The sequence below is a fragment of the Colossoma macropomum genome, unplaced genomic scaffold, assembly GCF_904425465.1.
Source record: "Colossoma macropomum unplaced genomic scaffold, Colossoma_macropomum, whole genome shotgun sequence".
NCBI lineage: Eukaryota > Metazoa > Chordata > Actinopteri > Characiformes > Serrasalmidae > Colossoma > Colossoma macropomum.
Window position 1 is genome coordinate 10494662 of NW_023494788.1, and position 15239 is coordinate 10509900.

Here is a 15239-nt window from a genome sequence, read left to right on the forward strand (position 1 = left end):
GATCTCCTCTGCAGACTGTGGAAGAGCTGCTGGAGGAGTGGATGATGAGGGCGAAGCAGAGGCTGGCTGGATTGAAGGTGCCGCCATCCTCTTATCTGTCATCTGTGTGGTGCTCGTCACTGCCTTTAATGACTGGAGCAAAGAAAAGCAGTTCCGTGGCTTGCAGAGTCGCATCGAACAGGAGCAAAAGTTCACAGTGATCCGTGGAGGCCAGGTCATTCAGATTCCTGTGGCTGAGTTGGTGGCCGGAGACATTGCGCAAGTAAAATATGGTAAATATGGTCTTTTCTTCACTCTTCATCTCAGGTATTGAATATATTTCACGGCTTACTCATGAGGCTTTGTTCATTTAACAGATGTGGTTACTACAAACAGAACAAACGATTCTTAGAGTTGCCAGTTTATTAGGCACACCCTTGTACCTACACCCTACAATCACAGAGCATTTTTTCAGAAAACACCTACCATATAGGTGCATTTTGTAGGTTTACGGTTACTGACATTTGCTGCTGTGCCATTCATTGGCCCCCCTCTACCCTGTCCATCAATGGAAAGGGACCACCATAGGACCACCACTGACCAGAATGGTACAAGTAATTCAGACACAGCAATGTTGCTAGGATTTTTAAACCCTGTACACACTAACTGGCTTAGAGAGAGAGAGAAAAGAGAGTTTATTCATTTTTGTTAGGCGAAAAGGTCTTATAAACACCTGCAATGTCACATTCTTGTGATGAAGACAATAAAAAACCTAAAACTTTTTTTAAGTGCTATTTTCTGCTATTTTAGTCTATTTAAAATGCTATTTTCCCTAAATAGTAATTTGACAGTTTTATTTTATGTGCTTTTAACAGTCGTATATTAAAATCCTTTGGTTCTGCAACCCCTGCTTTACTAAAGCTACTGCTTTTTTGTTATTCCTGCACTGTGGCTTCTGTGCACACAGTGATTAATGTGGCAGTAATGTTACAGTCATTCTGTAATGGAATGCACATAGCATAAGAGGTTATGCACAAAATCAAATTCCCAAATGACCAGGATGTGTTCAGTGAAGTTAAACAGAAATTTTACAATAAGGTTTCCAAATGCACTTGGCACAAAACACAGTTTCTGCTGTACTGTCAAAATAGTCTTATTTTCTTAAAATATACATACAAATGAGTCCTTGCAATTAAAAACAGTAAAAAAAAAAGGGGTCACTAAAATAAAGCATAGTTGACTTCTCAAATTAAAACCTTGTGCAAAGTAAGACACAATAATTGATAATCCAAAGAAGGGTGGAATGGTTAATATATGGTTTTTCGATGAAGGGGCTCAAATAATGTTAATCAAATAATAATAAAACATATAATGTTAAAAAAATCACATTTTTACTCAATTAGTATTAACTATTTTTGTTGCATTTACAGCATTTAGTGCCTTTTGTTGACTTGCTAATTCAAAATCTTGAGAAAATAAGGTATTGTTTTGTCCCAAGTGCACAGTCACAGTTGGAACCTGAAACAGACAGAAAAGTATGAAGCTGTACCTGTGTTCATTTGCATGGAGATTCTTAGTAGATAACCTGATAAATTGGCCACTCCCTCCAGCACAAAGTCACGGCAGACTGTCAGCAATTAGTGCCTCACTTAGTAAACCTGCCCATACAGTTAATCTTTTTTCTGCGCAATCAGTGTTAGTTGTCTGAAGGGGGCTGATAAATTGTGCAGCAACAGATGGGTTGCAGTCAGTCATTGTATTCCTACAAAGTGCGTCTATATGGTAGGATATGGTAGGTGTGCCTAACAAAAAAATTCTGTAGGACCAAGGTAGCACTGTAGCACTGTGACCTTGTTTTTGTCTTTCTGTCTGTCTATCTAACCACGACCGACTTGTCTTTTTGTGTCTCTGCCTCCTGTTTTAACTGATTGAAAGCCCTTATTTTGGCTTCTGAAGTAAAGCTTCTGTGTTGTGTCTGAGGCTGACCATCTGGCTTGTACATCCAGGTGACCTCCTTCCTGCTGACGGGGTGCTAATCCAAGGCAACGATCTGAAAATTGACGAGAGCTCCCTCACAGGAGAGTCAGACCATGTCAGAAAGACCCTGGACAAAGATCCCATGCTGCTTTCAGGTTTCACATCATTTTCATTTTGCCTGGATAGGCAACAATAGTACAAAGTAAAAAAAAAAAATACAGATAATACACAATACAATAAACAAATAGTAAGTCCAAGACAGTAACAATAATACAGTTCAAGCAAGACAATAAAATTAAGGAAATGTACGGTAATTGAATCAAATGTGAAAACTGTACTAATGTACAAGCTGGACATGTGCTGATATTCAGTAACATGATATGCCACTACATTCAACATACATGATATTGTTATCATGGACACTTTGAAATACTGTTGCATTGCAGTTTCATCAGAAATTGTTTAGACATGTTGAGTAGCTCTGACTTCACAACTATGTCGAACTGACTTCAAGTCCAACTACGCTGATCCCAATTTTTCTTTGATGCTGGGACATTAAGACACAATGCCCATTAAGATTATCAAAAAAAGAAACAGAATTCCAGAAATGAATGGAGAATGCTATGCTGTTATACGAAGTGCCATCAAAAAATTTATAAAAGTTTAATGGCAACTCCAGCATAGGTTTAAATACCTGTTTTTTGTATTGTAACTACTATCTTATTGGTTTAGGCACTCATGTGATGGAGGGTTCAGGGAGGATGCTGGTCACTGCTGTGGGTGTGAACTCTCAGACCGGAATCATCTTCACCCTCCTCGGTGGCGGAGACGATGATGGTGAAAGTGAGGATGAAAAAGAAGAAAAGGAGAGGAAAAAGAAAGAGAAGGAAGAAAAGAAGAAAGAAAAAGAGAGGAAAAAGAAGGAGAAGAAAGAAAAGAAGGGCAAGAAAAGTAAGACTGCTGATGAACTCGCACTTCATGCTTCACTGCTATATCATATCGTCCTCCGCGGATCTGAATAGCAGCAGTACAAAAGCGTTTTTTATTAAAAAATCTTTTAGCAAAGTTTATACAACATGTGAAAACTAACTTCAGATATTTATTCAACATGTCATATGTTATAAACCTATTGAAGGAAGTAGTTGTATGAAAACTGAATAGGGCCTGACAAGTATTATTTTTTGTGATCAATGCTGACTTTAAAAAGCTGTAAATTCCCATAACCAGTAATATCACCTGACAGAACTTAATACGTATATGGTCAAAAATTGAACAAACTCTGAATGTCCCTGTTTGTCAAGTTTAGGAAGGTGCACATGAGTGACCCAGAATGCCTGTTTCAGCTACTGATCTCCTGGTTTTGCGAGAAATGAGTCGATTGAGTGTACGCTATCCTATTAAATCGATCCCATACTGCCTTGCAACTTTCATCGTACTGCATCTGACTTCATACTTCTTAACCTAAAGCACACTGCAGTCATGCCTTTAAGTGGAATTGGTTACGACACGTCCACAGGGTGTTTTGGATGCACCAATATGAGAATTGGGGCCCTGATGACTGTATCAGATATGATGGACATAAAGTTCTGAAAGTCAGAGGCCACCCTTTATTTGTTTAATTTCCATTCCATTCAAGTATAAGTTATTCATAAAATAAAATGTGCCTATGTCTCTTAACAAAAAAACAGTGCTTAAAGCTTTGAGTGATTGGAGTAAATTACGCTCCCTTAATTTTAAACACGTCCATCCTTCCTCTGCGAGAAGACAACTCAACGCTATGGGTCTGAAAGCAAGGGTAGCTGTCAAGAAGCCCTTACTGAGAAAAATAAATAGACAGCAAAAGAAGGAAAGTTGCAAATCAAGTGAAGAAGCTGCTGATGTTCAGAACAACGGACTACTATTGTGTAAATACAGTAAATACACTACAAACATTTGGATTGAAATATTGGTCAAACCGCAGTGCAGATCATTGTTTTAAGCAAATATCAGCCAATACTTGTCATAATTCCAATAACATGATGATGATAATCATCATAATAATAATAATAATAATAATAATAGTTTTATTTATGTATTTATATCGAGGTCACTTTACAGAAAAGCAGGAAAAACTTTACAAAATGTGAATTTCTAGTGATTTGCATGTGCTTTGTTAATATTACTTTTACACTACAACCTCACTCACCAGTTCACTAATAGTGCTTTGTATAGTACATATTATGAGCTTCTGCTCCCAACCTAAGACTCACAAGATGACCTAATGTGTAAACAATAAACGTAGAGCAGTTTTCTCCTGTAATGCTCAGGACAAATGAAACTTAGGTTGATTTAAAAGGTATCAGATACAGACAAGCTAGATATTTAGTTTAGTTTCTGTGCCAGTAAACTACACAGCTGCATCCTTCAGCCAGTACTGGCTGCATTAGTGTTTCATGTGTGAATGTACAATTTTGTTTCCCAACAGACAAAAAGCAGGATGGATCAGACAAAAAGAAGGGTAAGTACTTTACAACACGTCTGGTTTTCTGACTGGAGTCTGGTGTAGCTGGAGACACTAGCTAGCTGCTGTTTATACTCTAGGCTGCTTGGTTTAATGAGTTGTGTGTGTGTATATGTGTATACTTTTTGACACATGGTGTCTTCAATGTCTGGTTAAGGGTGAGAGCCATATGGTGTGCTGCAGAGGCCTAAAGGGCAGGTGCTCTTCTACAGCGATTAGAAACAAGGAGATTACAGGCCCCTGTGACGCTGTTTTCCCAGACACACAAATAACATGCACATTGATTTCTCCTTTCACAGTGCCAGTCATCCATTTGCAGGGCCTGCATTGGTTGTGGGGTGTGTATTTGCTTGATGTGGCAGGATGTTTAGTTTAAAATGGTAGTGTATGAATTGGCTTAGGATAAACCTCAGCCAGGCTAGAGTAATCCCTAGCCCGGGATTAAGGAGTGTGAGCACACCACACCACAGAAAGCCACCTCCTAATATCATATCTAAGCCACTTGCACCACAGAGTTACTCATACCTCTCCTCGCATCTGAAAAGCAGTGGTTTATAATATAAAAGCTGCTAGTGCAATATATACAGAACATGCAGGCTAATGTTGGACATTTTTTGACATGTCTGTCAATTTGTTATATGTAATAAAACTATCAAAGATAGAATTTTTACATGTAAACTGAATAGGGCCTGACCAATTTGAATATTTTGTAAACGATACCAATTTTAAGGAGATAAATTCCAAAGATCAGTATTATTGGCTGTATGATTTTAAATGGTGAAAAACTGAACAGTAGTTTAAGGTAAACAGTGCTATACTGACTAATATGACTCATTTTCCAGTTATCACAATTCAGGTTGACAGTAAAAGCTCACAGCTGTTTTACATATTAATATAAGTGATATTAATGTTGTAGTGCAGGGGGCAGAGTTTACCAGACATCATTATTGTGCTGTTTTTGGTGCTTAGCTCAGATTTTTCATCAGCTTCCTTCATAGAAAGCTATCTTTGTCATTTTTGTTACATATTTTTATGATATTTGTATTAAAAGTTGGATTTGGATGCATTACATTGTTTTCATGTGTTCTTTTAAAACCAAAATCATTTATTGGCTGTAATAGAAGTGAGTGATTGCCAACAGTCAGCTAAGTAGTTTCTATCAAATTAAATTGTGCTAAGCCACATCTAAATGCCACATAAGTATGTGGCATTTAGATGTAACCAGATCAAAGATGGCTTCACCTTGGATCGCTTGAGCTCCCAGAAAGAAGACGTTTGCAAAGCTTCCTTTTTGAGACAGTGATGTATTGAGTTGTATGCTGTAAAATACCACATTTGACAAGTTGTGTGTTTTGAGGTGTTCATTGAGAAGACACTGATTTCATCACTGATGCTGGGATTGGTTGTCCAGGTAAGGATGGAACTAGTGTGGATACGGAGCCTCTCAGCAGCGAGGACGGGATTGATGGAGAGGTGAAGAAGAAAAGCAATCTACCAAAGAAAGAGAAATCCGTACTTCAAGGGAAGCTCACCAAACTAGCCGTACAAATCGGCAAAGCAGGTTAGAAAGAGACAGTCATGAATTGTTATATGAAGTGGTTATTGTGTTTAATCACTGTTTAATCACTATCATTGTTTTTTTGCTGTCATGTGTCTGAGCTCTTGCAGTGGTCTTTTTTTATGTCTCTTTTTGTACACATGAATATGTGTTTGTTTACTCGCCAGGCCTTTTCATGTCAGCCATCACAGTCATCATCTTGGTGGTACTCTTTCTGGTGGACACCTTCTGGATTCAGGGGCTTCCATGGATCAAAGACTGCACCCCCATCTACATCCAGTTCTTTGTCAAGTTCTTCATCATAGGGGTCACCGTGCTGGTCGTCGCTGTGCCTGAGGGACTTCCCCTCGCTGTCACCATCTCATTAGCCTACTCTGTCAAAGTACGAGTTTGTGAGTGAATGATACATGTGGACGTGTAGTTAATGGCGGGGTAATGAAGGCTACCTGCCTTGTAAAAATGCATAAAGTACTGGACCCAAAAACACAATTTGACTTAAATTTACTTAAAATTCAATGTAAATTGGAAATCATAAGATTGTATTTCTGAGTGAAACAAGGTAGGATCAGGGAGGGTGTCTGCGCTAGCTGAGCGTTTTATGTGCAGGCTATAGGAGAGGGAGGAGAAATTATATATTATATATAACTAACAGGGTAAAAGGGGATTTACATTGTAAATTCATTGCTTTCATTTGATATGCATTTGATTTCAGGTTCACTTTAAATGTTCAAATGAATAGACATGTTTTGGCTCTTGTCCTTATACACATACACATTCCTTATACACATACACCAAACCAAACCATTAAATGGTGCTCTGTAAATGCCACTGTGACTCTACAGCTAGACTGATCGGGCGTGTAATGCTGGATGAACTGTTTTCTTGAATATTTCTTTTTTTGTGTTACAGTGGGTTATAGCTGTCCTCTTGATTTTGTTTTGTAGAAAATGATGAAAGACAACAACCTGGTCAGACACCTGGATGCATGTGAGACGATGGGCAACGCCACTGCTATCTGCTCAGATAAGACTGGCACTTTAACCATGAACAGAATGACAGTGGTGCAGGTGTATGTGGGAGACAGACACTACAGGAAGGTTCCTGAGCCTGAACTGATTCCAGGCAAGATCATGGACCTGCTGATCACAGGCATCAGCGTTAACTGTGCATACACCACCAAGATCATGGTGAGAATAGTGTATACTACAGTGTTTGTATGTCTGTGTATGCCCTTTTGAAAAATTAAATACATTTTAAAATGTCAAGATATTTCAAAATATAACTATAAAATATTGTAATACACCACTGTGCAAATAATAAATGAGAGACCACTCTTCATTTATTATTTAAATTCCAGTCAGAACAGCCATTAAGTATAAGCTGTTCATTTTTCAGTTGATATTCCTGAGGAGATTAGATCTAAGATAATCCATTTGCATAAGGAAGAGGAAAGTCAAAGGAAACAAAGTCAAAAACAGAAGTTTTAACTCTAGAGTTAGAAAAATGATAGTTAAAGAAAAACAAAATGTAACATCTAACAACTACACATGTACATATGAAAACAAAGTAAACAATGTAACGATGTAAAATGCGTCCAAATCCAACTTTTAATCTGTCAAAAATATGTAATAAAAATGACATTTAAAAAAAAACTTTCTATGAAGGAAGCTATGAAAAAGCTGAGCTAAGCATCAAAAACCAGCACAATCATGAAGTCAAGGAAGCTCAGCCCCTTGCACTACAATATAATTTTTTTTTAATAAAACACGAGCTTTTGCTGCTTACCAATTTAATTTTTCACGATTTAAAATCATACAGCCAGTGATACTGATTTTTGGAATTTTTCTTAAAATTGGGATCGTTTACAGGTTAACAAGGTGCAAGACCTGGTACAATACTAAAACTGTCCCCACCAGATAAACAGCACTTAAAGCTTTCATCTTTGAGAGAGAAGCTCCACTCTTGCTTCAGATCTGAAAAAGCCACAGTTGTTACGGTCCATTTTTCCCATGAAAAGACAACTCAGCGCTATGAGTCTGAAAGGATGTGTAGCTGTCAAGAAGCTGTTACTCAGAAAAGGAAACTGAGAAATGTGTGAGAAGCTGCTGGTGTTCTCAGAACAGTGGGCTGACCACCCCACAGCCCAGCCCTCAACGTCACTGAATGTGTTTGGGATTACTTGGATCATGAGAAGCAGAAAATGCAACCAACTTCTAAGACTGAACTTTGGAGGTGTAAAAAATATCCCTACTGATGTCTTCGTCAAAACTGAAAGCACTTCAGAAAATATGGAAGCTGTAATAAAGGCAAAGAACGGGCGCAGAAGCCCCAACGTTTAGTCGTTAAGGCTTCTTGTAATTGTCCATGTATATTTGCTTCTTTTTCTATGACGCTGAAAAATTAATAGCTTGTACTTAACTGGCCATTTTGACTAGAATTTAAATGAATGAGTGATCGATGACATCTGCACAGTGTTGTATGTTTGCAGTGAATGGCTTTTCTTGCTGATTTCATTTGTACTGATTAAACATCATTCATCTTCCGAAAACACAAAGGATTTAAACTACAGTAAAAGTCAAGTTCTTGAGTTAATGAATGAATCTCCGCTTTTTGTGTTTGTAGCCCCCTGAGAGGGAAGGTGGTCTGCCCCGTCAAGTGGGGAACAAAACTGAATGTGCCTTGCTGGGGTTTGCCCTTGACCTACGCAGAGACTACCAAATCATCCGCAGTGAATATCCTGAAGAGAAGCTCTTCAAAGTATACACCTTCAACTCTGTCAGAAAATCCATGAGCACAGTGCTGAAAAATTATGATGGAAGCTACCGAATGTTCAGCAAAGGAGCCTCTGAAATTCTCCTGAAGAAGTAAGTTCTTATCTAAGCAGTTAAATTGTTGATAGAGCATGCTGGACTAAAACCAGAGTTGAATATATTTGTCATGTTATGCAGTATTTTGTAGTGTATCATTGTATTCCACAGCCTCATTGATTTGACAGGATTCACAATTTTTTTGTTCTCTCTTTATTCTCTTTTGCTCAACACTCTTGTCACTACAGTACTCACCTGGGTTGGGAGCCTGTGCTATAAAACATAGAACCTACACCAAATACTGCTTTAATTTATAATTTAAATTGATGCTGTTTTTGGAACATAATGTATTGTTAAATGTAGAATGTTTGCACTAATGGTCTCCTTCAGTGTGTAAATGTCTTCACAGTACTTTAGATCAGTTGATTTTGTTTGTTGAAACACTTTGCCCTACATTTGCTCTGTATGTTTGCAGGTGTTGTAAAATCTTGACAGCTAGTGGTGAACCTAAATTCTTCAAGCCCAGAGATCGAGATGACTTGATGAAGATGGTGATTGAGCCAATGGCTTCAGAGGGCCTGAGGACCATCTGTCTGGCCTACAGGGACTTCCCAGCCTCAGAGGGGGAACCGGACTGGGACAACGAAACAGACATCCTTACAGGTCTCACCTGCATTTGTGTGGTGGGCATCGAAGACCCTGTACGGCCAGAGGTGAGTTCTTCAGAATCAAGCTTGTGTATGAAGTGCAGCATTCAGTGGCCTGATAAGTAACAAATGCTGAAATAAAGTAAAAAGAGTGTGGTGTGGCAGTACCACCTACAATGTTTGGTTTTTTTTTTTTTAAATTTTCAAGAATTTTTTGTTTGTAGTTGTATTATGATTGCCTGGTTAAGGCTGTGTGTTAGTGATTTTACTGTAACAGGGTTACAGGGTGTTATGCACAACTTGAAGCAAGAAACAATGCTTTGCATGGCTAATTGCTTTATTAACTTACTTGTATGCTTTTATTTTACAATAAACAATGTAAAGTACACTGTTTTTAGTACTAGTAATAACAACAATTCTTCCACAAGCAGTGTACTTTTACTGGAGTTGCCAAGCAATATTATGATTAAAGATTATTCTATGAACGGCAAAATGTTTTTAATGATTTGGCACATAAATACAGATTTCTACTGAGGTGTTTACACTCACTGAGCACTTTATAAGGACACCTTCCTTGTATCTATACTCATTGTCCATTTTATCATCTCTACTTACCATATACAGTCACGGCCGAAATTGTTGGCACCCCTGAAATTTTTCCAGAAAATTAAGTAATTCTCCCAGAAAATTATTGCAACTACACCTGTTTTGTTATACACATGTTTATTTCCTTTGTGTGTTTTGGAACAACACAAAAAAAAGCCAAAAATGATATAATTTCACGCAAAACTCCAAAAATGGACTGGACAAAATTATTGGCACCTTTTCAAAATTGTGGGTAAATAACTTTGTTTCAAGCATGTGATGCTCGTTCAAACTCACCTGTGGCAAGTAACAGGTGTGGGCAATATAAAAATCACACCTGAAACCAGATAAAAAGGAGAGAAGTTGACTCAATCTTTGCATTGTGTGTCTGTGTGTGCCACACTAAGCATGGAGAACAGAAAGAGGAGAAGAGAACGGTCTGAGGACTTGAGAACCAAAATTGTGGAAAAATATCAACAATCTCAAGGTTACAAGTCCATCTCCACAGTGTGCAACATAATCAAGAAGTTTACAACCCATGGCACTGTAGCTAATCTCCCTGGACGTGGACGGAAGAGAAAAGTTGATGAAAGGTTGCAATGCAGGATAGTCCGGATGGTGGATAAGCAGCCCCAATCAAGTTCCAAAGAAATTCAAGCTGTCCTGCAGGCTCAGGGTGCATCAGTGTCAGCGCGAACTATCCGTCGACATTTGAATGGAATGAAATGCTATGGCAGGAGACCCAGGAGGACCCCACTGCTGACACAGACATAAAAAAGCTAGACCCCAGTTTGCCAAAATGTACGTGAGTAAGCCAAAATCCTTCTGGGAAAACGTCTTGTGGACAGATGAGACCAAGATAGAGCTTTTTGGTAAAGCACATCATTCTACTGTTTACCGAAAATGGAATGAGGCCCTACAAAGAAAAGAACACAGTACCACAGTCAAATATGGTGGAGGTTCAAAGATGTTTTGGGGTTGTTTTGCTGCCTCTGGCACTGGGTGCCTTGACTGTGTGCAAGGCATCAGGAAATCTGAAGATTACCAAAGGATTTTGGGTCGCAATGTAGGGCCCAGTGTCAGAAAGCTGGGTTTGCGTCCTAGGTCATGGGTCTTCCAGCAGGACAATGACCCCAAACATACTTCAAAAAGCACCCAGAAATGGATGGAAACAAAGCGCTGGAGAGTTCTGAAGTGGCCAGCAATGAGTCCGGATCTAAATCCCATTGAACACCTGTGGAGAGATCTTAAAATTGCTGTTGGGAGAAGGCACTTCAAATATGAGAGACCTGGAGCAGTTTGCAAAAGAAGAGTGGTCCAAAATTCCAGTTGAGAGGTGTAAGAAGCTTGTTCATGGTTATAGGAAGCGATTGAGTTCAGTTATTTTTTCCAAGGTGTGTGCAACCAAATATTAAGTTGAGGGTGCCAATAATTTTGGCCGGCCCATTTTTGGAGTTTTGTGTGAAATTATATAATTTTTGGCTTTTTTTCCCTGTTTTTTTTGGGTTGTTCCAGTACACACAAAGGAAATAAACGTGTATAACAAAACATCTGATTTTCTGGGAGAAATACTTCATTTTCTGGAAACATTTCAGGGGTGCCAACAATTTCGGCCATGACTGTAGGGGCGTTTTATAGTTCTACAATTACAAACTGTAGTACATCTGTTTCTTTGCATAATTTATCCCACCTTTACTCTGTTCATCAATGGTCAGGACCACCACAGAGCAGGTATTATTTGAGGGGTGGATCATTCTCAGCACTCAGTGACACTAATGTGGCACTGGTATGAGTGGATCAGTCACAGCAGTGCTGCTGGAGTTTTTAAAGACTGTGGCACGCGCTGCCGGCTCTGTTATTCACACCTACTTTGTTCATCCACCTTGTAGATGGAAAGTCAGAGACAGTAGCTCGACTTTTGTCACAGTTTGTGTTAATCATTAATCAATCATCACAGGACACTGTTGGCTGGATGTTTTTGGTTGGTGGAGTCCAGCAGTGACACCGAGGTGTTTAAAAACTCAAGCAGCACTGCTGTGTCTGATCCACTCAGACCAGCGCAACACATTATTTTCTGATATTATTTTCAGTATTCCATAAAGGCTGACACATCATGACGGAACCTGGCTGACTGATGAAAATAGATGACACTGTAAACAGCAGGCCAGCTTGCCTATATGTCACCTCATGACTGTGTTTCACTATGATGTAGGCGTCTAATTTGTGGGTGTTTTTACTATTTCAGGTCCCTGATGCTATTAGGAAGTGTCAGCGAGCAGGCATCACTGTGCGAATGGTCACCGGGGACAACATTAACACTGCCCGTGCTATTGCCACCAAGTGTGGCATCATCAATCCTGGAGATGATTTCCTGTGCCTTGAGGGCAAAGAGTTCAACAGGCGGATACGCAATGAACTAGGAGAGGCAAGTTACAAACAATGTACCTATAAATTTAGGCTCCAGAGTTAATGTTTATGTAAACCAACTGTTGTTGTTATATAGTTGTAAAATTTAAACAATGACTATTCTAAGAACAAATGAAAAATGCTGCTACTTTTTTTTTACATATGAATCTAATACATGCTGTAAATGTGAAATACATGTTGTCTACAGCAACTTCAATAGTCTAAAAAAAGATTTCCGGAAGGCAAGAATATGGATTAGAGGTCATTCTTATCAGTGTGCTATGTAATTCAATAAAACATAAATGCTCCTTTCAGATTGAGCAAGAGCGCATTGACAGGATTTGGCCCAAACTGCGTGTATTGGCAAGATCCTCTCCAACTGACAAACATACATTAGTAAAAGGTATAATTTTGAAACTGACATGGTCAGATGTTGTATGATATACATAGATGTTCAGTACTGAAGTACACCTCTCATGTAATGAAATGTTAATCTCTTGCTCAGGTATAATCGATAGCACTGTTGTAGAACAAAGGCAAGTAGTTGCTGTAACAGGAGATGGAACAAATGACGGCCCTGCCTTGAAGAAAGCTGATGTTGGCTTTGCCATGGTATGTCTCTCAAAAACATTGACTGGTTTTAATTTTCTTACAGTTAAATAGACTTCAAACCCTAGAAACAGAACAATGTCAGACCCATGATGTATTGTTGGGACACATTTCAGTGCAGTCTGACAGTTGCATGTCATGTTGATCTGTCATGTTTCTTTAGGGTATTGCTGGAACAGATGTGGCCAAAGAGGCCTCCGATATTATCCTGACAGATGACAACTTCAGCAGCATTGTGAAGGCTGTGATGTGGGGGCGGAACGTCTATGACAGCATCTCCAAGTTCCTGCAGTTTCAGCTGACAGTCAACGTGGTGGCTGTGATTGTGGCATTCACTGGAGCCTGTATCACACAGGTCTGTGCCTTCTTTTAGGTTGTTTTTTTTTACTGTGGAAATAAATATCCTTGAAGCAAATAGTGAAGGGGAATAATGCAAATGAGAAGCTAAATCACAAGTGTGGTCAAAGAAGAGCAGTCAGCTATTCAAAATAACGATGGTCTCTTTTCAGAGAAACCAAATAAATTGGCTCAACTCACCAACTGCTCTTTGGGCTGTGGCTCTTCATTCAGTAACAGAAATAGCCAATTTAGCAATATCATTTAATTTTGAGCTAAAAGGCAATATTTTAATTTTTTATATTATTTATTTTTATAAATTGTCACAATGCCCTTCTCTGAGTATTCTATGGATATCGTTAGTACTTGAGCAACATTGACTTTCATTACAAAGTGAGCATAATTAGCTCTGTTCAATTGGACTTAACATTAAACATTGAAAAAAAAAATTATTGTAGTAGTAGATTAATTACTATTTTTTGTTGTACTACAGGTTTTATTTTGACTGTTCCAACATATTAAGTCTCAGAAAAATTAAATATTGTGATACAATATTGTGTTTTGTGAAAATGTCTTAAAGTGTGTATTTTTGCCATTTTCGCTCACGGCTAAATAAAACCTAAACACAAAGTCTAAGTTCCAATTAGACAGGTATAAAAAGTTTATTTTATATGTTATAAACAGCTTTTTAAATAAATTTAATCATGAGTAAGAATGAAACCAAAAACCTCTCACCATTCTTCTAAGACTTGTCTTAGTGCTATACTCAATAAGTCAAAAGTAGTGGAATGCCTTTCTATCAAAGTTGTCCTGCACGTGATTGACACTTAACCTTCTTGTGTTTTTCCTTTTCCTCACTGTAGGACTCTCCACTGAAAGCAGTGCAGATGTTGTGGGTGAATCTGATCATGGACACATTTGCTTCACTGGCTCTGGCCACTGAGCCGCCAACAGAGGCCCTGCTGCTGAGGAAACCATACGGCCGCAACAAACCACTTATTTCCAGAACCATGATGAAGAACATTCTGGGCCATGCAATCTACCAGCTCACTATCATCTTTACGCTGCTGTTTGCTGGTGAGCACTGCTCAAGGAATCTAGTACCAGCAGGACTGATCACTGGTGCAAAAAGCGTTTGTGACTGGTTGAGGTGTACAGCACTCTCTATTCTCCAATCATGTAACTGAAACCGTATGTCCAAAAACTGTAAAATGATAAACACTTCTATAAATAATTGGAGGCCAAAAGCAAACACCTTATTTTTTTCTTCCAGTTAGATTGTAAAAGATCCAAATATGAATGCCTTCTAATTTTTTTCTTTTGATTCTTCTTGTAACAGGTGAGCAGATCTTTGATATTGACAGTGGCAGGAATGCTCCCTTACATGCCCCTCCTTCAGAACACTACACCATCGTTTTCAACACCTTCGTCATGATGCAGCTCTTCAACGAGATCAACGCTCGCAAGATTCATGGCGAGAGGAACGTCTTTGATGGCATCTTCAACAACCTCATCTTCTGTTCCATTGTATTTGGCACATTTGTTGTCCAGGTGAAGTAAGATGTATTTGTAAAGTAAGATTTGTAAAGTTCTTACCTTAAGTTGGAAATAGCAAAGGAGGGTCTCAGTTTCTGTGCCTTAATTTGTTATTAGAGAGTTTTAAACTTTGCCCTGTTCTCGTTAAATATATAATTACTTTCATTTGCAGATTGTGATTGTGCAGTTTGGAGGGAAGCCCTTCAGCTGTGTAGGCCTCAGTATTGACCAGTGGCTCTGGTGCGTCTTCCTTGGCTTTGGATGCCTTCTCTGGGGCCAGGTGAGCCTGAAATCACTTT

The 15239-nt window shown here is 38.8% G+C and overlaps 1 protein-coding gene across 1 annotated transcript in view; it reads left to right on the top strand.

Moving 5' to 3' along the window:
• The window catches only part of atp2b1b (ATPase plasma membrane Ca2+ transporting 1b), a 35577-nt gene that overhangs the window by 18872 nt on the left and 1466 nt on the right, over positions 1 to 15239 (top strand). Inside the window, exons 4-19 of the mRNA XM_036568351.1 lie at positions 15 to 272; positions 1986 to 2111; positions 2689 to 2907; positions 4421 to 4453; positions 5868 to 6017; positions 6182 to 6396; positions 6959 to 7201; positions 8637 to 8878; positions 9297 to 9534; positions 12299 to 12478; positions 12775 to 12862; positions 12965 to 13071; positions 13232 to 13423; positions 14268 to 14481; positions 14744 to 14955; positions 15113 to 15220. Coding sequence (XP_036424244.1) covers positions 15 to 272; positions 1986 to 2111; positions 2689 to 2907; positions 4421 to 4453; positions 5868 to 6017; positions 6182 to 6396; positions 6959 to 7201; positions 8637 to 8878; positions 9297 to 9534; positions 12299 to 12478; positions 12775 to 12862; positions 12965 to 13071; positions 13232 to 13423; positions 14268 to 14481; positions 14744 to 14955; positions 15113 to 15220 — 2825 coding nt within the window. The remainder of the gene's footprint in view (positions 1 to 14; positions 273 to 1985; positions 2112 to 2688; positions 2908 to 4420; positions 4454 to 5867; positions 6018 to 6181; positions 6397 to 6958; positions 7202 to 8636; positions 8879 to 9296; positions 9535 to 12298; positions 12479 to 12774; positions 12863 to 12964; positions 13072 to 13231; positions 13424 to 14267; positions 14482 to 14743; positions 14956 to 15112; positions 15221 to 15239) is intronic.